General features: G+C 47.3%; 1 protein-coding gene across 5 annotated transcripts in view; it reads right to left on the bottom strand.

The window, feature by feature from the left end:
• The window catches only part of ccdc102a (coiled-coil domain containing 102A), a 65,548-nt gene that overhangs the window by 5,377 nt on the left and 35,887 nt on the right, over positions 1-24,284 (bottom strand). For all 5 annotated transcript variants that reach the window (XM_023827251.2, XM_023827250.2, XM_023827252.2 and 2 more), the window contains 3 exons: positions 21,173-21,382; positions 6,715-6,885; positions 6,073-6,176 (listed from right to left, as the gene is read on the bottom strand). In XM_023827251.2, coding sequence (XP_023683019.2) covers positions 6,073-6,176; positions 6,715-6,885; positions 21,173-21,382 — 485 coding nt within the window. The remainder of the gene's footprint in view (positions 1-6,072; positions 6,177-6,714; positions 6,886-21,172; positions 21,383-24,284) is intronic.

The following is a 24,284-nucleotide window of genomic DNA, read 5'->3' as shown; positions in this document are numbered from 1 at the left end:
CTCGCCCAGCTCCCAGCCAATCAAGGACACCAAATACCTGATCCAGCTGTGCTGCAGTTGGGAGGGAGCAAAAATGTGAACTGTCTGGTGCCCCAAAGGACTGGATTGAGGAGCACTGCTCTAGAAAATAGCCCTACACTGTCCCTCAAATCCCATCTGTTTCTTTTTATTTTTTTTGCTAATGGGGTCTTCAATAATGAATTCAACACATTCTGCAAGCATTAGGTGGCAGTGGCCCATCAGTGACCAGGCCTACCTGCAGAATCTTCTGCCCCTGTGAAGCTCACCTCCATACACAGTGTCTTTACTTAATGATATGAGTGTTGCCAGAGCTGTTCTATGGGATCTGGAAGATTCTTGCCATTCCTGGTAGTGACAGGAACCAGACCGCACCCCCGGCAGGGACCAACTGACGAGAGTTTTAATGGCACTAAATTGCACGTAATGGCATTCTGACTGGAGACACCCACTTTCTCTAAAAGCTTTTAGATTGGACCTAAACGCTCAGCCGGGTCACATTAAGGCGAGTGGCCCAAAACCTGCGGCAGAAAGCACGTCCTTCAGGTCCTCGTGGTGAACCTCGTCTGCTGAACTGTGCCCAGGCACGCGACTGTAGCCCCTTTTGTCTTGGTTCTTCTCAATAACCCTCCTTAGATACTTCAGATCACCAGGCATGGTCACCACGTCAACATCATTACAACTATGTGGATAAAATAATGGAATATGGGAAACATTACAGGGATACACGCATAAGACATATGAGGGTAGAATTTCTGCAGTTAGCTGGAAGGTTGCGCTCAGTTCCTTGCTGGCAGACTGCTTTATCATTGATGGAAACCCCCTCAACCAGTAATTGGGGATGGGGGGGGGGAGTTTACACCTGTCCAAGCAAATGAAGATGGAATAACTGGGTGCTATGCTACTGGCCGTGAGCACCAGCTCACTCCTCAACTCTCTAAGACCCCATCTTCTGCACATGTCCTTCTGTGGATATCCAGGTTCCCGTCAAACGTACCTCAGCCCTCGCCCACTGCACCACGGACCGTCGCACACTTCATGCATGCGGCCTGGCACGATCAAAGCCGAGCACCTCGCCAAGTGAGAAACACCTTAACGTTCAACTTCTCACAGACTCATTAAGCAGGTTAGCAGTCACTCTGAAATGAGTTAATGGCACTTATGTGTGTGTGTGGGGGGGGGGGGGGACTCAACCGAAAAAACTGTAGAAAGCAGACGAGGGTTCAGTTTCACAATTTCACTTTCCTGCGCTCACTGCGGCAGATACCTGACTCTTAGGGAAACACGGCCTGTAGGTATTTGCACAAGTCTGGAGCCTCCAGCCCCCTAGAGATGCTATGGAGCCCGCTGTGTTTTTACTGTCCTTGTTATACATTCTATAAACCGAGCTGTAAATATTACACCCCCGAGGGACTTAAAGCACCTCGCAGGGGCCTGACGTGATGGCGACGGGTAGGAATTTACAGCGACAGCTGTGAAGGCCCAGCATATAAGGAGGCTAACGTGACATTATTGGCCGACAGAGGTCTTTAATCTTCAAGGTACAGCTGCCAACCTCACTGTGGTCACTAGGCGCGAGTTGGCGTGCGTGTGTGTGTGTGCGTGTGTGTGCGAGCGAGCGGGTATACTTATCCTTATGGGGACACAATGTCCCCATAACGTGATAAATATCCAGCTCTATTTTATAAAAATCGGTGACTGCTATGAAAAAACTAAAAATGCAAAAACTCTTGTACTTTGTTTGGTTACTCATGGTTTTGGTTAGGGCAGGGTAGGGGTTAAGGTTGTCATAGTTAGCATTAGCATTTTTCCCATTGAGATGAATGAGCGGTCCCCATAAGGATATGTTTACCCTACATGTGTGTGTGCGTGTGTGTGTGTGTGCGTGCGTGTTGTGTGTGTATGTCAGTGGGCGCACGCGTGTTTCTTTGGCGCACACACAAGAAGGAGACCTGCAGATGAAAGTCTGGAAGAGGAGCACAGGAGCCCACAGCGATGAAGCAAAGGGACTCCAATCCCACAGAACCCTCCCAGGGTCCCTGTCTATTGATTTTGAAATCAACTTTACTGTTATGGACTGGAGAGAAGACTGTAAAGCACATGGTTCTTTTATGCCTGCAATAAGGAGGGCAGTAAAATCTTCAGATGCAGTAATAGCAGAGCTCTGTCTGCAAAGGAGTAAAATGACAAACAAATCCACCCCGGGACCTGCCTTCCTGCCTTCCCCATAAGCAACTGTGGATCACATACACACACACACACACACTCACTCACACACACACACACTCACACACACACACACACTCTCACACACATTTTTATATTACATTCAGAGATTTTTAAAACTGAGTTTCCCCTTGTGGGAGCTGAATGTAATACATACATAACACACATGCACACACACGCACGAACACACACACCATCTGACCAATAGAGCAAGATGGGATGTGAAGAGAAGCATTCTAATGTACTCATACTTCATGAGTACAATGTACTCATACTTGTGCAAATGTAAAACAAAGGATCAATTCATTTAATTTCATTTTAAACTTAATTTCTGGTGCAGAGTCCACCCATGGAATAAAATATGTCCCTGTGACTGGTACTATACAGAACCAAGCAGTCATGGGTTTGAATGCTGGCAATGTACTTAACATTTAAAAAAACTACCAAGTGATAAAATAATCAGAAATAAATGTTTAAACACTCTGGGAAATAAAGATACGCAAAAACAGGCTTTGAATGTTTGATTGAGCAGCCTGCAGCAGACAGCGCTGCACTGTGAAGTCTGACCCAAAATGGCCCAGAAACCCACAACAACGGCCAGTACACGCTGAACACGTCGTACTCCATGCGCCAGCCCTCTGGGTCATTTTCCAGCGGCCACACGGGCGCCGCCTGAGTGCCAGTCTTGCCGGCACGATGAAGGGGGGCAGGCGGCTGAGGGCCGGAGCGGCTGAGGGCCGGAGCGGCTGACGGGGGAGATAACTGTATGGGAGGCATCGACGCCGTGGGGGGAGAAAGCAACGAAATGGGGGACAAGTCGTATGGGAGGGGGCACAGCTAAACATGGGGGGGGGGAGAGATGGTGTTTACATCCGCCTTGCCTTGTACCACCCAGCTTTCAGAGCATTATGATGACCTATGGATATCTGTTTATGCTCCATAATGCAAAGGAATAGGCAGCAGCATTGTTGGGGGGGGGGTCGCTGGTCATGTGCTCCTCCATCCATAGCTCTGCAGTCTGCTGTCAGCTCTCAGGCTCTTCAGGAGATTTTTGATTGGGGAGAAGCCATTAAAGGCAATGAGCTATAGAGTGAAGCAGCAACACCAGCAGGGTCCATCTCAGCCCTGCGATCTGAACCGGGGACGGCCCAGACGGCCACTGCATCCTTCATCCAGCCAATCAGAACATGCCTGACTGCTTAGAATGGGCCACCCGAGCATCAGTAACAACTGCATCTCCAAGCCTGGACCGCTACATCCCAGATGGAGAGGCAGCAGAGGGGAGAAAATGGAAGGCTGTGTACTGCCCCCCCCCCAGAGCATAAAACAGAGTGGTCTGGGATCAGCATGGGACTGGCAACCCAGCACTAAACTGAACAGACAGCAGCAAGGAGCTGCAGTGCAGGAAGCATGAAGCACAGCAGAGCATCAAAGAAAGAATTCAAATCAAAAGGCTTCTTCTAAGTGACTGATTCAACTTCTGACCACGGCATGGTGAAATTTACTTAAATTCCACCACGGTGATAATTTCCCTGTTTTACTCAATATTTAATCTTTATTGTAGAGAAGCCATCCAAAAAACCTTATTTCCAAAATCCCGGGACTCAATTATAATAGATTTGTTGGGAAGCGAAGGCTGAATTTCTCACAAGCTGGAAGGGGTGGCCTTGTTCCAGAGGGCTTACAACAGCATCCTCCACTGCTTAAGGGTGGGACGAACTCGCTCTGTTGCTATGGTAACAGGCTGCTGAGTGGCCAGCCGCGAGCAGCGGAAGCCTGCGATTGGCTGCCAGTGCTAACGATGTAACGCTGACTGTAGGGGGACCTGTGGCAGTGAGATCAAACACGCCAGCTTGCCTGTCACATTACGCTGGCTTCAGAGGCCCCTGAGAAGCTGGCTTCTGGTGGACCGTACCGGTGTACAATGTTTGCGAGAGGATTATCTGCACCTGCTCTGGCCCCAACGCTTCCCATTTCATTCAGTTTTCTGATTTTTGAATCTCTAAAACACCATTATGGAAGGAAATATTACAAATTTAATGTTACAATTGTTGTCTTTAATAAACACATTCAGGCAAATCTACTCCAGAGCCATTACTTTATTACAAAGAGCACGGGTTTTTCAGTAGAGACTTGGTTTACTTGCCTCTCACACATTTATTGACTTACCAGACATTTTTTTGCACATAAGGTTTTTTTTTCCTTTTTTTATCTTCCATACAACCAGGCCGGTGTTATGCAGATTCAGTCCAGAACGGTAGCAACAGGACATAGATCAAAGGGATGCTTGTATGCATATCATTGTGGGGACTCTCCATTCATTTCTATGGGGAGAACTCTAATCCACGGCGACCTTAACCCCTACCCAGCCCTAACCATGACTATAAGTAAACAAACAAAATACAAGTCTTTTGGCATATGTAGTTTTTTGACTGCAGTGACAGATTTTTATAAAATTGAGTTTCCCCTTGTGGTCCCTACGACCTCAAAATAACAGGTTATCACCACATTGTGGGGACATTTAGTCCCTACAATGTAATGTAATGTAATGCATGCATAACAACCACCCCCATACCCAGCCCAACAGACAGGCAGACGGACGGACGATCATACACTTTGGGCAATTCAGAAACCCTGATTTTTTGGCTGCATGAAGAACATGTTGTAAACTGGGAAAAACCAGCACAACATAAGCAACACATCAGCGTGACCTTTGTCTGGCTTTTCATTATGCGCACTTTGCTCTGGGAAAAATTTTCATGTAACTCTATTACACTTTAAAAAGGCAATTAATTAGTGAGTTTCACTGTAACTTACCTCCCAGCCACATTTATATTTGAAAATGTAATGAGCAGTTTGCCCATTTGACCATAAAAGAGACAATATCTGAAGTATGTATGCTTTATGTGTTTGTGATAAATCAAATAGATTAAAAGACAAGAGAATGATACATCAAACTGTAACTTTTATTCAATACCTTTAGGATTCACATTCCAGGTAATGTATATGTATTTGTTCCATTAGCCTCAGAAACATATATCTATCAATAGGCTAAACTTAGCGTCGATAGGTAGCAGGGTTGGGGCCATTCCGGAATGCATTGATCAATTCCAGTCCAAATCAGGAAATGGAACTGGAGTTGGAACTTAAATCTCCCTGAAATTCAAATTCAACTCCAATTCTGTTCCCCATAGTTTTTTTTTCCAATCCCAGCTCCAGTTCCATTTCCTGATTTGGACTGGAATTGATCAATGCATTCCAGAATGGCCCCAACCCTGATAGGTAGTTTCAGGTTAAACAGACTGGTGCAGAATAGACTTTATATACCCTTTCCCATTTGAAATAAGAAAGTAGCATTAAGAAAATACCTCAAAAACAAAGTATAAAAAGGCATTTTAATAGATTACAGAGTTCATTAATAAACTGCCACGAGTATAACACAATTGCGTAGAATGATTTGCAAATAAGATCTCGTCAAGTAAAAATTTTTGATACGTACAGTAAATTATACTTGGAATATTTTTTTCCAAATACACATGATAACAGTACCTGTGTATTTGTTAAGAATATCCAAGCTTTACCTTACTACTGTATTTTGGTAGGGTCACTGTAAATACTGTATAATTATTTTTAATGTAAACTCTTAACTACTTATTACTCTGCTCAAAGTGGGTTTTTTTGTTTCACTGGAATCATTCCAACAGCCACCAGCCAATAGGTTACAGGCACAGTTGCTTAATCACACGCACTAACCTAAAGGTCCACAAACCAGCGGTTCTACTGAAGTCCCACGGGGTGGAGAGCTGCCTGCCAAATGTCTGCACTGACCTGGACTGCAGATGCTCCAGCTGCACCTGCAGGTTCTCCGACTGCTCCACCTGCTCATCCAGAGACCTCTGCAGTTTGCGTGTCTGGTTATGAGCTTCATCCAGCTGAAGCAGGGGGAGAACAGGGGGAGGATTAGCCACTCAGAGGACACGCCGATACACAGAGAGGCAATAACCAGAGTTACCCCATCAAGCATCTGTTTCACATGAGCTACTGGCATCTATTTTCCTAAGTAAAAGTTGACAAAGGAGCGTGTCAACTTTGGGAGTCTACAAGATAAGATCAGTAATCAGCACATTCTGCAGTACTAACAGAGAATTGATTAAAAATCCATTTTCTGTTTTCTGGAGATCCTTGAATTGGTCTGCAAGCAGCTCGAGGCTGAATTCCCAGCTTTTGGTGCCACCCTCCCAGAACCAGCTGACCAGCACACACGAAAGTGACAGTGGGAGATGCAGTTCACTAGCTGCGAAACCTCCAGTGAGATTCTGGGGCGAGCACATGCAGGTCAGAGCCCCTCCCACCTCCCACCTCCAGCTGACTAGCCGGCCAATTAGGGGATCAATGGGCCGTGCGCCCACATCTCCACACCGCTCCACCGACCCGTGCCCACCAGCAACCTACGACCCGCTAATGACCAACCTCGTCCTCCGCCTGGCCCAGCTCCTTCTTCAGCTCCTCCACCCTCAGCCGGAGCTTCTTCACCTCGGCCTCGTGCTGCTCCACCCGTCGGTTGGCGTGGGCCAGCTCTGCCATCTTCTCCTGGTACTGCTTCTTCAGCTTGGAATGGACGTGCCGCATGTCCGCCAGCTCCTGACGGAAGATCAAGGGCCAAAGTGGGCGTGACAATTCACATCGAGTTTCTTTCGCATGGTTTATATCAGGGCTCTTCAAATCTGAACCTCGATTTCTAATCCAGGCCTTGTTTTCTGTTCTACCAGGCAGTTAGTCTAATGATTACCAATTCTGATTGGTCAGAGGCTTCACACCTGGCTCACAGGTAAAGGAAGGCTGGAGAATCAGCAGGTCTCAGCTTTTGAGGACCATGATTTGAACAGCCCTGCTTTATATCCATGAGCCAGGCCAGACTTATGCTTTAGCCCAAGTTGTAAAGGGTTCCTGGTTCCTGTTCCTGGTGATTTCACCAGCATTTTATGGTGTAGGTGGGGCTCCAACAATGGCTTCAGCTCCACCCCCCACCAAATTAGTCTCTGTCCATAAGGACTGATCTCGTATGTCCGTCCATCATACCTCCATTGCTTCATCTGTACCCAATAAATTAGGCTGGATTTCAGCAATAGCAAGATTCTGTGATTTGGTACCATTAGAACATAGGGGGAGTAAAGAAGCCCCCCCCCCCCCCCCCCCCCGCACACCACATGAAGGATCTTACTGAAGCAGACGGCACATCATGCTGTTTTTACAACGCGGCGCCTCACCAGCTTAAAAACCTCAGTAGCGGCAACATCCGTTCTGAGTGCCGCGCTGCCTGTGTTCACCTCTCTCTCCCTGACAAGTCATGTTCCAAAGTAGCTTCCTGTCACTGCAGTAGAGGTGCCACCGTGTCATATCCTGTAAGTCACGAAGCCGATGGCCAGGACGCCCCGCCCCGCTGACCGCTGCGCGACTACAGACGGCCGCACCTCAGCCTGCCCGCCGGGCCGTTCCCGGGGCCAAGCTAGACCTTGGCAGACTGGCCAAGCGGCCGAGACCTTTCCTTCAGAAGGCAGGAGGTTAGGGTTAGGGTTAGGGGTTTCCTCCAAGGAGGTCCACCACAGAGGCTGTGCAGTTCCACACGGCACAAGAATTTTGCTGAGCATCACACTGTGCAATGGAACAATCCATCAGTGTCCCAGCCCCCCCCCCAATTCCCTCCAACCCATCCTAACATCCCACATCAGCTCTGAATCGCCCCTTCGTTTATCACTGTCGAACAGATATACATAAAGCTACAACCTACACCGTCTCTGTCTGTGACCGACGAGACGACGGAAGTGACAGCAATGGCCAAGATGCACAGAAACCCCATCAGAGAACCCAGAGAGAAAGTTACAGAAAGTCAGGCTATCACGGTCATGCAGTGGTGCAGTGGACTACCAGATACAGCTATAGTACACGTCTAATAGATCTGACCGAGTACAAGGAGTATAGAAAGCAGAACCACTTTACAACATGGCCCTCTTCACTACACAGGGAGAAAGGGAGAGAGGCATTTAGTGTGTGTGTGTGTGTTTATACTAATCACTTCTTATTCAGCATTTTGTTTTTCATCTCGAAGGTCTGTGCTAATTAGCCACTCCATTTATGCATTTGTGACATGTTATGTTTTGCTTTAGTGGTGACTGTAATCCTCTTCATGACAATAATGCACTGACAGAGGAAAATAAATAAATAAAATAAATAGATAGAAAGGGAGGGGGGGAGGTCACATGACACGTAGGTCTAGCACATGTGGCTGTTTCTAGGCCAGGCTAATCAGGCCATGGGCTTTGGCCTGCTGTGAAACAGGGCGGGGGAAGGTATTTTAGCCCTTTAAGATTATTCTGTGCAGGTATGCGGCTCCTTCCTCTGCCTTTCCCCTGGAAGAGGGGCCGGGAAGGGCAGGAGGATGCCCATCACCTGCTGTTCTGCTGCTCCACATGTGCCTCAGGCTGCGTCTATAAAAGGTCATGCAAAGGGGGGCCTAGGAATCACTGTCAAAGTAAAACCAATAGCATGACATGGAGTTTTAATGAAGTATGATTTTAATTAATGGAGGGACGGGGTCTTCCCCTGCCGAACGGATGCCACCACACCCTCAGAACACGAGAGCCAGGTAAAATGGTCATGGCAGAAAACAATGAGAATCTGCAAGGCAGGAGATGGAACAGAAGGAGGGATTCTCAGAATGTAATGCAGAGTCTGAAATGACAGGATGGTTCAGCCCATTGACCTTTATGCAGAGGAGAGCTGCGGATCTCATTGGCCAGCAGGCAAATTGGAAATGAGGCTGGCAGTCCAAATGACAGCCAGCACGAAAGGTTAAAAACATCACACAAACTCAGCGGTTTAAACTCCATACCCCCCAGAACAAGGGGCTTCTAAAGACAGCTGACCCAAAAAAGGGGTTTTATTTATATATTTTTATGTAAAACATTTGGGTACTGAAACAAACAGGACTTCAACTTCATTAAGTCAGCTGGCTGAAAGTGACCTGACCCCAGTGACAAAACAGACCACATACACACACAATGTGCTCTGTAGCCACGAATGCAGAGATTTTTCTAGAAGGCCAGTGACCACTGCAGGGCAAGGGAGCCAAAACAAAGTAAAATAAAATGAGAGTAGGACCCCTGGTGAAAATGACTAAATATCCCCAAATTGCTAGAATCTCCATAGTATTACATGTAGCCTATACATAAGTAATTTACATTTTCAGAATGTATTAGTTCAATTATAAGTTCTAAATGGTGGAAGTGAATAGAATAGAATATTCTACACTCAGTAAGAATAACATTCAACTATTCAAATATAGCTCAATTCTCTGGATAAATTCAGAAATTAAAGATCGGTCGCAAAATGTAACTGTAGTTGCAGCATTTAATTATAGACTATGGAGCTTATCTATGGCTATACATAGAAGAACAAGCATTACATTTAAACTCCCTTTTGTTTGATCAATTTTTAAGTAACAGCAATGAATTTGGAAGGGTCTATACAGTACTTGACCTTTCTAATATCTTGAGCCAAACTAGTTTCTCTTTCAAAAGGAACTAATTCTTACAATAGTGACTAGACATCATTGCTGCGCTTTAAAACATTGGTCCCAGCATTACAGAACACAAATTCCAGCACGCATATTAACACGCAGGAGAAACAGCAGATTAACATGGGACTCCGCCTCTGAAAATGGTTTCTCATCCCTGTACAGTAACTGGTAAATGTTACCAGACCACCATCAAGGCTCCACCACCCTGTTACACAGAGGTGTGACAAAGTGGGCTGTTCATTAAGGTGACCATTCACTACGCCCACGCCCGTCCCCCCACCCCTCATCCTCAGTGGTCCAACCCAAGATTCAGTGTGATGGAGGGGACAGGAGTCATCAACAATCAAGATGGTCAAAAACACTAAGATACTAAGAGTGACCACTACCCTCCATGAGGCCCAGGGTAAGGGTGTACAGATCAGCCTGATTTACTGCATCACCAGTAAGGCCTGGCCTCTTCCAGCTCCAGCCCAGTGTTTACCTAGTCACATATCTTTGCACATCATAGCAGCACAACGGTAACATCATGCTACTTCTTCCATCCCTGGACAACAGTCATAACTGTTGTAGCCCTAAGAGCCTAATCCTTCCTCATCCACCAGACGGGAGACTGTAATAAGAGGGGCCAGTTTGCTACACCAAACTCCCCACGTGACGGTCCACTCTAACCCACTTCACCCATTCGGCTCAGTTATAAAAACACAGGCCACAGTATCGTCGGCTGAAAAACAGGATAGATAAGCAGGACGTCTCTCACGTCAAAGGCCATTTCGTGGGCCCACTGTTATGAGATCAGCTTTAACCGGACAGCATAACAAGTGAGGGGGTAAGAGAGGGTTCTGGGACTGATTATAGACCAATGAGGGCAGTGATGGCTACACTGTCAGCTCAGTCCACCACATTAGCATCCAAGCCAACAGGTGCTCACCGTGTGACTGACGGCTCGTGCCTGCAGTCGGGCTTCTCATTTCCAGTTCTCCCCTCTTGGAATGCATGCCGGCACCTTAATGTTAAGGCCCCCCATGATCGCCAACCTAGGGCAGTGTTTCCCAATGCAGTCCTCAGGGACCCACACAGTCCACGCCGTTTCCTCCATTATACACGACATTGTAATGGACACACCTTCAGCCTAATGCCGGTATACTGCAACAAGCCATGACGGAAACATAATCCCAGCCAGGGAGCCCCGGCTGAAATCTCATTGGCCCACACCAATTGAAAACATATCATTGGCTAATAAGGCTAGCCCCTGTGCATAAAATTAAAATATCTTATGATCCCCCACCTTAGAAGACCTTGGAATAACCCCAGATCCCAGCATAATGCAATAAACCACACGACTGATGGTTCATAATTCACATTAGGGAGATAATCACTCCATGTTAATAACCAACAGTACTAGTTTAAACTCAAAGGTTACTGCCAGAACATGATGATCCCACCCTGATTTCAGGAATAACTGAACCCCATCCTGAAAATACTCCCAGCATGCACCATTAACTCTATGCCAAAACTCAAACTCCATACACTCCCATGAACGCCAACCCAAGTCTAATCCTATAAGAGATAGAACTCACCCTTACAAAGCTTCGTACATGCAGGCTTCGGCCCAGCACGTTATACACATCATACAGTCTTTCACAGACAAGGTGTGGGGGAGGTGGGGGGGAATCTGCCGAGATACAAGGACAGACAGAGGTTCCACGTGACAAGCAGCCCCTGTCAGCACTAGCATGCTGGAGTTTAAAGGACAACACCCAAAGCGCAGGCCTGACAGGATGGGGCCGGCTTACCAACACCATACAGCCCCCTATAGGTGCGGACATGACATAACATGCAACTGAGCTGCAATACGCACCGAGTGGGACCATTGTCTCCATTAACCCCCACTGGGTCACACCAATGATACAACACAAATCCAGTCAAAGGCATTCAAAAGATCCCACTGTCCCAATTTCTACAGCCTCCCATCAATTTATGCCTCCCATCTTTTCGCCCTCTGCCACTAAACAGACAGAGAAGTTATGCCTATGACCTTTGCTGGTTGCATCAAAGGGCGGCTCACCTGCACTAATGAAAGATAAGCTTTCAGGACTATCGGTTTGCCCGCAAAGAAGGCTGGACTTTATCCCCCCCAGACTTGGCCAGGCTGCATGGTCATCACTAACGTAGCTCAACCCCAGCCCCCACCCACACCTATTATCAGCTGGCAAGTCAACGCTGACCTTTGGCAATCATATAGACAACATTCCTCTAGAATGTTCTGCCCGACGCCAGGCCTTCCAAGGACATGTTCACTGTGAAGAGCCAATCCATGTAACTGCAGGTCATCCTCATCCTATTTTATTTTCAAGTTTTCCAAGAACTATGGTCTTCACCATTGCACTGGGTCTTCACATAATATGCCCAAAATAAGGCAACTTCAGTCTGGTCATTTACGCTTCAAGTCAAAGCTGACACTTGAGTTGTTTGTTTTCCACGATGTTCTTAAAACCCTACTTCAGCACCAAGTTCAAACGTGTCATTACTCTTCCTACCATATATTCTGCACAATACAATTCTGATCTTTGTTCTCCAAGATGTGTCAGTATTTTTGAAGATTCTTCCCCCTGGGCCGTCATTGTAACTGTGACATATCTGACTGCAGGATCCTTTGTTTTTGTTTCAAGGAGGCAAAGCTGTCTATTTCCTCTACATCTTCACCATCAACACTAAAGTTACCTGCAGGTCCTGAAAACTTTGCTTTCCATTTAGCTGAAGTCCCACCTTTTTGCTCAACTTTCCTTATATGTGTCTTCAGATCTTCTTCAGTTTTTGCTCTATGTGTGTCGTCACCGGCATTTTGAAGGTTGCTCTACCCATCTCCCACTTTCAATCTGAAGGAATAATACAGGACAAATCCTGCCCCATATTAAGTCATTTATCTGACGCTTGAACCCAAAAATTGTTAGCGCAATGTTCGACTTGTTGAGCTACAGGACCTTAAATCAAAAAATATGGGTGGGTAGTTGACATAGGCTACTGACCAATCAGCACACAGTAGGTGGTGTCAAACCAAGGACCTCCACAGTTGGTGACTCTGCACCATTGGAGTTCTTGCTTGCCCACACAGTTACCTTATTCTAGTCCAGCTCCTCTCATGACACAGACTCCCCCCTACCCTAAATATATTTTCCTTCCTTTATTTCATCTCCTTAGTGCACATGCCCAGATGTATCTGTCCTCTCTTTATATTGTCCCCTTTCCATCTTTTTCCATCCCACTTTCATTCTACCTCCAAAGTTCCTGCTTTCCTTGGTTCATCTCTCACTCTCACTTGGTATGTCAGCAACAATGCAGCTGCCCTTGTGTGGGACAGAGGAGGGTGGGGGGGGGGGGGGCATGCTTCAGGGGTCTTCTCCATGACCTCTGCTTTGGAGATCTTCTCTCCTTCTCTGCCTGTGAGCACATTTTCCAGCAGGTTAGGACCCCGTGCCTGTGACTGGAAGGCTGCCGTTTCCAGTCCTGGAATGATGCTGCTGTCTAGCCCTCAGGCAAGGCCCTTAACCCCTGATCGCTCTTGGGCTGCCAGATAAATGGCTGACCCTGCGCTCAGGCCCCTAGGACACTCTCACCAGCATGTATGTATGTGTATGTCTCAAAAGGAGAGCGAGAGGGGATATTCCAAAGAAGCATTGCAACGTAACTCTACTCATACACACGGAAAATAAAACAATCATTTCATTTTTATTTCACAACTATGGAATGTGCCTCAGTAGGGCCCGCGCTCCAAACACTGCGAGCTTGCTTGGCATTCAGACGAGGATTAGTGAAAGACCAACAGAACTGACTGATTAGTAATTAGTGCACGTTGGTTAGAATACTTAACAGGCTCTTCTACAGCAAGACTTCACTGGTTAGAGTCACCTTGATGAAGAACTCAAGTGTCTCCTCTGAGATCCCACTGGATGAACCTGAAGGCACATGGTCCACTGCCCTAACTACAGATGCATTTCACACACACCCCCTCCCCCAGTTAGCCTTTTAGCTTACACTCATCCAAACTGTACTTTTGCATATGCACAGAAACTGCATCTCTCAGTCATTCCAGTTGAGCAACTTTGTTATAGAATACAACAGCGGGTCAAAGGTAAGCACTGTAGTGTGTCCTTAAACTGCACGCTACTCACTGTTCAACTAGGCTGAACGCAGGTCACTGCATGGACAGCTACCGGTTACCAGATGTTTGCATGCGATATGGGGTGGCCGTTTGAATAAACGGAATAAACCCAGTCCTCGGGAACCCCCAGAAAGGCCACGTTTTTGATCCTTGTGGACTGTTAGCGAGGAGTTGAGCGAGTACAGAAACCTGGCCCCAAAAGACCAGGTTCAGAAACACTGGTCTGCACCATTCTATCCTATATTCAGTGAAACAGCTTGTATCCTGTATCCAGCCAACCTGCGACATCACCCTCAGTTTCGATAATGTACTTTTAATGAGTCCATGCAACGGTGTGAGGCTGGCAGTCAGAATGTCCGGAACATCTGCTGGCACACGCGCCTGCAGAAGAAATTCCTGGGAAAAAATGCAATTAGAGTAACTAAACAAAATGATGCATGGTTATAAACCTGTCTGCTGCGATAGCGATGCCCTCGCCTGAACCATGGTGAATAGTACATCAGCCAGTGCTTTTAAACAACTGGGAAAAGCACAGCTCATAATTTACCACAACACTGCCCATGCGAATGCACGGGCACATACACACACCAGCGGATAGTAGCATTTCAGTTTGCAGGAAATTCACAAGTTTAGGTATGTAATCTGCTGAGGGAAAAGAAAAAGCTCTGGAGATCTGGGGATCGGCATCCAACAGGCAAGCGAATCAAAACAATGGTCAATAACGGCTTAAAAAACAGCAACAGCACGAACAGCAGCAAAGGAGAATTAACGAGATGCACAGCTCACCCGGAACAAACAGATGGTGTGGCAATAAAATCACATTCAGTGTCAAGGCCATTAGCTCGCATACCGAAAACAGTTTTATTACAAAATAGTGTTACGTTCAGAGCCATATCCCCAAACAGTGACAATGACCTTACATCTCTTATTCTTGGGTCTGAGAGGCACGGTACAGGTCTATTTTTAAGCCACTGGGTGAACCTGTGCCGTCTTCATGCAGGGAAGGGGGGAGGGCAGCTCTGCTGGCAGAAACGCCTTGTCCTTGGGATGAATCCCTCTACAAGGAAGCTGGCTTGTTCCGTCTTGACGCTTCCCTGCCTTCACAAAACGCACACCTTGCAGAATTGCTAGCCCTCCCTCCCCTCCCCTACTGTCCCTGCCACTGGCCCCACCCCAGGCCATCTGTGTGGGGGGTGGGGCTTCACTTGCTCCGCCCACCCAAAACAACCCAACCTCCAGAGGGTCCCTGAGCTCCTGGTACATTCAAGCCCACTTTGCAGAGCAGAAAACCATAACAGATTCTTAAGATGTGGTGTCCTTCATGTGTCGTAGAATCACTGCTCAAATATCCCATGTAAACAAAAGCGTTAAGGGAACAGTAGAGGTCTAATATTTGTATTTGTTTCCTATACGTTGTTTTTAACCAAAGAAAATCTATTTTCGCCCATTTATAGACCCAATATTTTAAACCACCTTCAAGGGTACCACAGCAAGGGTTCTAGTGCTGCTTTAATAAGCTAAGAGTCCACCGATAAATAAAAGAGATGAGTTATGGTTAATATGACATCCCCAAGGCTAATGCTATAACGTGAATTTGTAGCTGATACGTTCCTGACAGATACAGCTCGATAATCTATATAAACACATCAAAAAATCAAAGGGTTTATGTTACAGGGAAATTTACTATAAATGCTTTAAATTCAAAATGGAATAATCCTGCAGTCCGTGGAAAAGATTTATAAAAACTGCTTCCAAGGCAAAAGCTGGGGAAAACAGCCCAGATCTATATATGATCACTGCCGGGTCTTTATTTACTTACTGAAAAATTAAACAGTTCTGATCTCCTCAGGAGAGCAGGTCAGGGGGGGGGGGGGACCCTGACTCCCAGAACTGAACCTTTCAGGCAAAAAGTTTCCTTTTTCAGTAAAATTTTATTTTTCATTGGTTCCCATCTTGCATAATAGTGGAATAAGATGACTGGGGCTCATTGTTTTCTTAATGTTTCTGAAGTTCCCAGTTTGATCAGGATTGTGACTGATCACCCTTCATCCTTTATATCTCACTAGCAAAACGAGAGGATAAGTTTCAAACACAGAGCAGAAAATCCGAAGAGGACATCAGCAGACTAAGCATCTCAATGAACAATCTGTCACCGGCCCGAGATGAACTTCTCCTCCTCACCCGCAGGGTAAACGGCAGGCACAATGTGGCTGTGAAACGCAGAACCGATGAAGTGGAAATGGACCAGAGATTTAAAGAAAAAAAAACATCAGTAGAAACGATGGCTTAATTAAGGAGAGAGCGACGAGTGAGGCTGTGCTTCACGCCTTACATTCTGCTCATTTAGTACTCAAATCAAGCACACTTTCAATAATGATAATGGCAAGACATTCCAGTCAAGAGACACAATGGTCAGTAGCGGGAACAATTCCTGATTTGCAACCACCCTAAACAAAGGTTTAGCATAGACTAGGGGTGGGTGATATAACGACAATTTCTCATGACTGGTTGCTACTGTATCCACGTACATAACTACTTAACTCTTATTATAATGACAGAACAAACGGACGATCAAGCAACAGCTGAAAATTCAGAGGGTGCAACAGTATGACAACAGACAGACGCATGTGAAACAAAGACGTTTCAGCCGGCATGACTTCTCAGTGCTGTCTGCGTATCTCACTTCTTCGTCAATTATCTGTCTGTCAGTCTCATTTTAGTAACTTGATCTTGAACTAAAAATTTAAATCAATCTTTTCTAACCACTTAACTAAAAAAAACAAAAAGAGAAACTGCATATACCAGTTGGACTGCTAAAAATATCATTTCCAAAGTCATTCTTTATGTGCAGTATATTACGTACCTTAAGTTTATTATAAGAAAGTTACAAGGAATGTTTCCTATAAGGACAGAATGGTTGGTTAAGTGGTCAAATAGTTAACATTGATACATACATTATAGTTTGGCTGGTTTGTAAAGAAGCAAAAAAAATTGTGATATATATATCATGGGTCATAATTCTAAGCAAAAATACTGTGATATGACAGTTTGGACATTTATCGCGCAACTCAAGCTAAGACTAATCAGACTATTAAATGTGCAGTTTTGTGCGAGTTTTAACTGCTTTCAGTATGCAGTTACCAATTAGCTTGTGGCAGACTTGTGGCTTTTACCTAGAAACAAGCAGCAAGCTTGCAGACCAGTGCTTCCCAACCCAGTCCTCGTGGTTCCCCATACAGTCCACATTTTTGCTTCCTCCCAGCTCCCAGCACAACTGAACCAAACAATCAAGAACACTGAATACCCGGTACTGGTGTGTTTGGAGCTGGGAGGGAGCAAACATGTGGACTGTATGGGGAACCACGAGGACTGGGTTGAGAAACGCTGTTCTGGAGAATAAGAACATGGAAGGCGCAGAGCCAAATCATGAATAACCCTTCAAAGAAACAGGAGGCATCTGCTGGAGGAACTGTCGTAACGGTGTGTTTTTGAACAAGTCTTCTCATAGGATAGAACCCTCTCCATCTTACAGCTGCTGCACACAATCTATTTAAAAATAATACATTCATAAAATGATGCAGTGCTAAATTATAGGAGCATGTTAAAAGCGCCATATGCCGTACAGCAAGTCCCTCTCTGGGGCCAGAGCATCTGAGACAAAATGCAAATGCTCTGAGGGGCATCGGCGGTGCCCGCAGTCAACCCTTCTAGAAAATTCTATAACTCCAAGCAGCCGATGGACCATTTCTCAGAGGAATCAGCTTTGATAGAGAAGATCTCAGTGTAGCCTGATGTATACAGTGGATGGTTTTAGTGTCTGAGGTTCAAGACCCCCCCACACTAGCAGCCAAGCGACCAGCAGCCCAGCAAGGTCTGACTCCTGCTTGGCCGACATGAATGACTCATTAAGATTAACTAAGTATGGATCTGTCAGGGTAAGAACAAAAGGAGATTCAGTGCAGATTCAGTGGCAGACAGACTAAAGTGACTTTTGTATTTTGCCAGTGCATTCTCTCTCTCTCTCTCTCTCTCTCTCACACACACACACACACACACACACACACACACACACACACACACACACACACACACACACACAGGGATGGTCCATTGTAGTCTCACTTTAATGCGATTTATTCAAAATCCCAAATGAAAGAAGTACAAATTAAAATAAAATTAACAAAAACTAATTGATGTTATAAATAGCAATCACAGTGTAAAATGTCCCAAAAAAGCTAGCAAAACATAGACACACACACGCACACACACACGCACACGCACACACACACACACACCCAGATTTATGCTCCCAGTTCTCCAAATTGGCACTGCAGGGAAGACATCAATTTGGTATCAATCACAATTATGCTCCATCCCAGGACATCTGTGTCATCCTCATCGCCACTCACTCACAGATCAATAAGCCTTGGAGATGCTGTGGTCAGGGCACCTACCACACCCCCCCAGTGCCCCTACCATGCCCCCCCAGTGCCCCTACCATCTGTGTCCCCGCTTCATTTAGGAGACACCCCAATGCCCCCCCCCCCCCTTCACGGACATTTCACAGTGACGTCCTTGAGAGGATGTCTGAGGCACCAAATGCCCCCCCCCCCCATTCCACCAAACTCCTAAAGAACGGGCAGGCCTGACGGTAAACAAACATCCCCCCCCCCACACTCCATCCCAGCAAGGCATCTTCATCGATATTCAATTTGCTTTCATTTTCACGCTATTTTCACCATCAACCACGGTGCCTGATCCATTTTCCGAGGCGACACATCGGTCTGCCTGTTCACCTTTCGTGACCGGACAAGCATCGAACCCCTGGCCATCGGCGCCATCACAGAGACCCCGAGAGGCGTCCAGTGGGACACAAAGCTCTGCTTGCAGCGAGGGCTGTCAGTCCGTCTGTTGCCCGTCATGCCCCTTCTCCGTGGGGATGCCCGGCCTTCCCCTCTGGCCTTTGGCTGACTTTGCCCTCCCCCGTCCACCGCAGGCCCAGTGATTTGGCTGAACCTGGACTTCCCTCTCTTTGTCTGGCCCTCTGGCTGACCCCTCTCTCCAGCTCCCCCCCAAACACGCAGCCCCACCCGGAGCTAATTTAAGAAGTCAGCCCATAAAACCTGGGAAGCCAAGAAAACAAACTGTCCAAAGGGGCGGCGATGGCTAATGGACCCATAAAAGGCCCTTTTTACACAGTTAAATTCCCCATTACATCCCTCATACAGGAAAGCCGGCCATTCAAATAATGAGAGAGAGAGAGAAAGAGAGAGAGAGAGAGAGAGAAAGAGAGAGAGAGAGAGAGAGAATGTGAGCAGACAGAGGCGACTGCAGGCCCTCACGTGGTGAAGTCCACCGATCCTACAGCACGGAAAGATTGTGGCCTCATTCACCATGTGGTTATGGACTAAAACACTCATTAAAATCCATACAGGACTACATTATATACACTAAAGAGTATGGAAACAGGGGCACAGCCCTTTTAGGGAGGCGTTAGCCGCTACCCCTCTACAAATTAATGTACACTAACTAGTTTACACAGCGTGTTTAAAATTGGACCCCCCCCCCCCCCCCACACCAATAAGAGTTTAGCTTAGGCTTGCAAATTTTTAATACCATCGTAGCTTCCAGACATTACATTCTGGTAGACGATATTTTGAGCACTTCCAAAAGCAATCCAAAACATCACAGTATAGCTAAAATACCACGATATACCCAAATATCATAAAACTGGCAATGATGAAGCCTGAATTAGCCCTAGTGACGCATGGAGACAGGGACAGCACGCACTGGGCGACCTACCTAACACCCGCACAACACAGAGACAGGGACATCACGCACTGCGTGACCTACCTGACACCCGCACAACTCAGAAACAGGGACAGCACGCACTGCGCGACCTACCTAACACCCAAACACAGAGACAGGGACAGGACGCACTGCGCGACCTACCTAACACCCGCACAACTCAGAGACAAGGACAGCACGCACTGCACGACCTACCTAACAGCCGCACATCTCAGCGACAGGGACAGCATGCACTGCGCGACCTACCTAACACCCGCACATCTCAGAGACAAGGACAGCACGCACTGCACGACCTACCTAACAGCCGCACATCTCAGCGACAGGGACAGCATGCACTGCGCGACCTACCCAACACCCACACATCTCAGATACAGGGACAGCACGCACTGCGCGACCTACCTAACACCCGCACATCTCAGAGACAGGGACAGCACGCACTGCGCGACCTACCTAACACCCACACATCTCAGCGACAGGGACAGCACGCACTGAGCGACCTACCTAACATCCGCACAACACAGAGACAGGGACAGCACGCACTGCGCGACCTACCTGACACCCGCACATCTCAGAGACAGGGACAGCACGCACTGCGCGACCTACGTGACACCCAAACACAGAGACAGGGACAGGACGCACTGCGCGACCTACCTAACACCCGCACAACTCAGAGACAAGGACAGCACGCACTGCACGACCTACCTAACACCCACACATCTCAGCGACAGGGACAGCACGCACTGTGCGACCTACCTAACATCCGCACAACACAGAGACAGGGACAGCACGCACTGCACGACCTACCTAACACCCGCACATCTCAGAGACAGGGACAGCACGCACTGCGCGACCTACCTAACACCCGCACATCTCAGAGACAGGGACAGCACGCACTGAGCGACCTACCTAACATCCGCACAACACAGAGACAGGGACAGCACGCACTGCACGACCTACCTAACACCCGCACATCTCAGAGACAGGGACAGCACGCACTGCGCGACCTACCTAACACCCGCACATCTCAGAGACAGGGACAGCACGCACTGTGCGACCTACCTAACACCCGCACATCTCAGAGACAGGGACAGCACGCACTGTGCGACCTACCTAACACCCGCACAACTCAGAGACAGGGACAGCACGCACTGTGCGACCTACCTAACACCCGCACATCTCAGAGACAGGGACAGCACGCACTGCGCGACCTACCTAATACCCGCACAACTCAGAGACAGGGACAGCACGCACTGTGCGACCTAGCTAACACCCGCACATCTCACACGCTGACACATCCAGCCGCGGTAATCAAGAGTTTCCTTACTCCCACTGGTCACCAGTCCCCCAGGCCACACTCCTTCCCAGGAGGCTCCTCAAGGACTCACCTTGTTCCTCTCAAAGAGCTCGCTCTGGATACTCTTGAGGTCAGAGTCCAGGGCGCAGGCGGCCTGTCTGCGTTTGCGTGCCAGCTGCTCCTCCAGGTCCTCCATCTGCGCACGCAGCTTCTTGTTGTCGCGCTCCAGTGCCAGCTTCTCCGTCTCCAGACGCTCTCGCCGTCCCCACTCTGCCGCGTTCTCCGCCTGCAGTCGCTCCATCTGGGGGGGGGCAAGATCATAAAAGCTCTGTATTTAACCAGCAAGGACACAATGAAGAATTTACAAAACAGGCACGTCCATGTCTCCTTGGTCTCTAAAAGTATGATGCAAATTCAACATGGCTTTTGGCACCGCTTAAAAACATGCAGTGCACTCCTGGGCACTCAGAGCAAATCATTATCAAAAGGCAAGAATGGCAGTCAGCTATCCCACTTTGCCTCAGTATTTACTTATTTAGGCAAATTCACAATTATCTCGATGACATGTTGATGAGGATGCAACACAAAGGAATGTGGGGTAGGGGGCGCCAGAGGTACAGGGTCATCAAGGACCCGAAATGAGATGTTGGCAGAAAAGGAAGCAGGATAGCAGATTAGTGGTATGTGCAAAAAAAAAAAGGACAGAAATATCAGGTCATATTTTATTTCTGACATGAAAAAATATATTAAAAAAAACAAAAACCAAAAAGATCAGGACTTCAAGGGAGCAGTCCATATAAAGAGACATTTTCATGGATTTTCCCATAAAATGGTAATTAACAGGGTGCAAAGGAGAAACCATAAAAAGATGGCAAAACATATTTATGTTCTGTGCTTGAGGAAAAAAAAACTGAATTCTGTGGTTTCTCTCTTTATGTAGACTGGCTTGTAGTCATTGGCATCCTGGTTGGCAGACATGATCTTCACAGACTCTAATCTGACGGACAGGACCTGCTTGCGGCATGTTGCAGGCGGACAAAAACCTTGTCGAAAGCAAACAGTTTCGGAGAAGAAATTCTCAGAAACCACAAAGCAAGACTCATTATTTACTCAAAGTCTCTCACTTTAATCAAATCAACAGATTTGGCTCAAAACCATTATTACAAGACAGGTTTGTTTGCCAAGCTGTGAATGTTTGGTTTCTGCTGAAAGTGTGTGGATAGTTCATTCATTATGAAATATATTTGACTTTAACCCTGCATATTAACACAAAGTAACCCATCCATTCTCTAGAACCACTAAACCAAGCCAAACACTGGGAGCGATGCCCGTCTGTCACAGGTCACACCCACTCCTGGAAAGTTTCCCGTGTTGAACATTTAAACATTTGAAGCACGTGGACTGTGGAAAGAAACTTAAGTGACCCAAAGAAAAACAATGCAAACATCAGTCCACATACAAACCCAGGCCTGGTGTGCGGCTCAGCAGATTAAGATGCTGTGTCTGTGGTTGGGAGGTTGTTGGTTCAAATCCCATAGTCAGCAGAGTGATTTTACCATTGGGGTCATTAACCCCCAATTGCTCCAGGGGCTGGTCGTCAGTTAAATAAAATGTGTGAGGTCTCAGTGCTACTCATTCAGCCATGTAGAGAGAAATAAACATGATTTATATTTACTCAGTGATTTCATAAATGTCTACATGTGGCACAGAACAAACACCAAATCAATGAGGCAGTAATATCGAACACTTGTTTGTGCTGATAATAATGGTAAAATTGTGAACCAGTAAACTCCACAGCCAGAGACACATATCCTAAATATCACAGCTTTTATTATTATTTTTTTAATCAGTCATATTTTACAATTCAGGAATCAATGCTGGACAGAAGGAACTAGTTGCAAAAACTGCATTCATTGTCCGGCAGTAATTGGCATCGATGTATTTAATGGATAAAACGTCGCAATGCCAAAAAGAGACTGCGACTTTGATGAGGAGCAGATGGGCCCAGTCTTTTGCAGATATACGGACCCAATCCAGCCACACCAGGCCAGAAACTTCCAAAACACAGACTCAGAAAGCTGGGAATTCTTCATCTGAGAGCTTGAAAGAAATGATAACACACCTACAGACAGACAAACCGACTCACGACAACAACGGCGTATGAACACTTAAGGATCCAGACACCCTTCCCACCAGCACAGGCACGGGGCAGCACAGGCACGGGGCAGCACAGGCACGGGGCAGCACAGGCACGGGGCAGCACAGGCACGGGGCAGCACAGGCACGGGGCAGCACAGGCACGGGGAGAGCTCTGCCTGGCTTTCAACATTATCCAGAGACGCAGCCGGCCAGTAGGGAGATTAGTTGTAGGGATGGTCCCTCGTTCCCCCGGCCGCTCCGATCTGACCCAGACTCCCACACAAGCCCGGGGCCAAGTATCTCAACTTGGTGATGGACAGGATGGTTTTTCTGCCGTTGCAGGAATCGGCTCCCATAGGCATCAATGCAGGCTTCATGGTCAGAAGCCATTATGGAAAATGCCGTCCATAGGCACCAAGGGGGGGGTGATATCCATCCCCGCGCCCACACCCCTGTGGCTGACCCCCTACCCAGCCTCTTCTCTGGACATAGAACCGGCGGGGGTCATAATCCACTCGGAGCCAGAGAGCCAGGAAGCCGGAACCTCAAACCTCCCCCCCCCCCAGCCTGGCCTCTCTCATCAACGGCAGCTCTTAAGCGCCCCCCCCCCCCCAATACCTCATTAGTTACATACACTTCCTCTGAGCAGCAGCACCTCATATATTTTCTCTTTGGTGGGGGTGGGGGGGATGCAGTTGAGTACTCCATCAGTCAGGCTGCATCGGAGCTCAGAGCTTCTGCGTTATATATCACAGCAGGATGGCTGCCGTAGTTTACAGGAAACACGCTTCAACCCCCCGCCCCTAGCACGTAATGACCAAGCAGGGAGCGGGCATCATCGCAACACGATCTCCGGAAATTACCGCACCTTTGGAACAGTGCCCGATAAATTCCGTGGGGCTCGGGATGGGAAGTGGGGAGTGGGGAGTGGGGAGTGGGGAGAGGGGAGTGGGGAGTGCAACCAGGCCTTGCACTGCGGTGATGAGTCACTCGCATAAACAACGGAAGCTGATTGGCCATTGGGCTGAAAAGGCCCGAACCGGCGAAAAGTTTACATCATGTGA

This window comes from Paramormyrops kingsleyae, chromosome 13 (assembly GCF_048594095.1).
Source record: "Paramormyrops kingsleyae isolate MSU_618 chromosome 13, PKINGS_0.4, whole genome shotgun sequence".
Lineage (NCBI taxonomy): Eukaryota > Metazoa > Chordata > Actinopteri > Osteoglossiformes > Mormyridae > Paramormyrops > Paramormyrops kingsleyae.
Note: the sequence above shows the minus strand (reverse complement) of the source record. Positions and strands in the feature narration are given on the sequence as shown.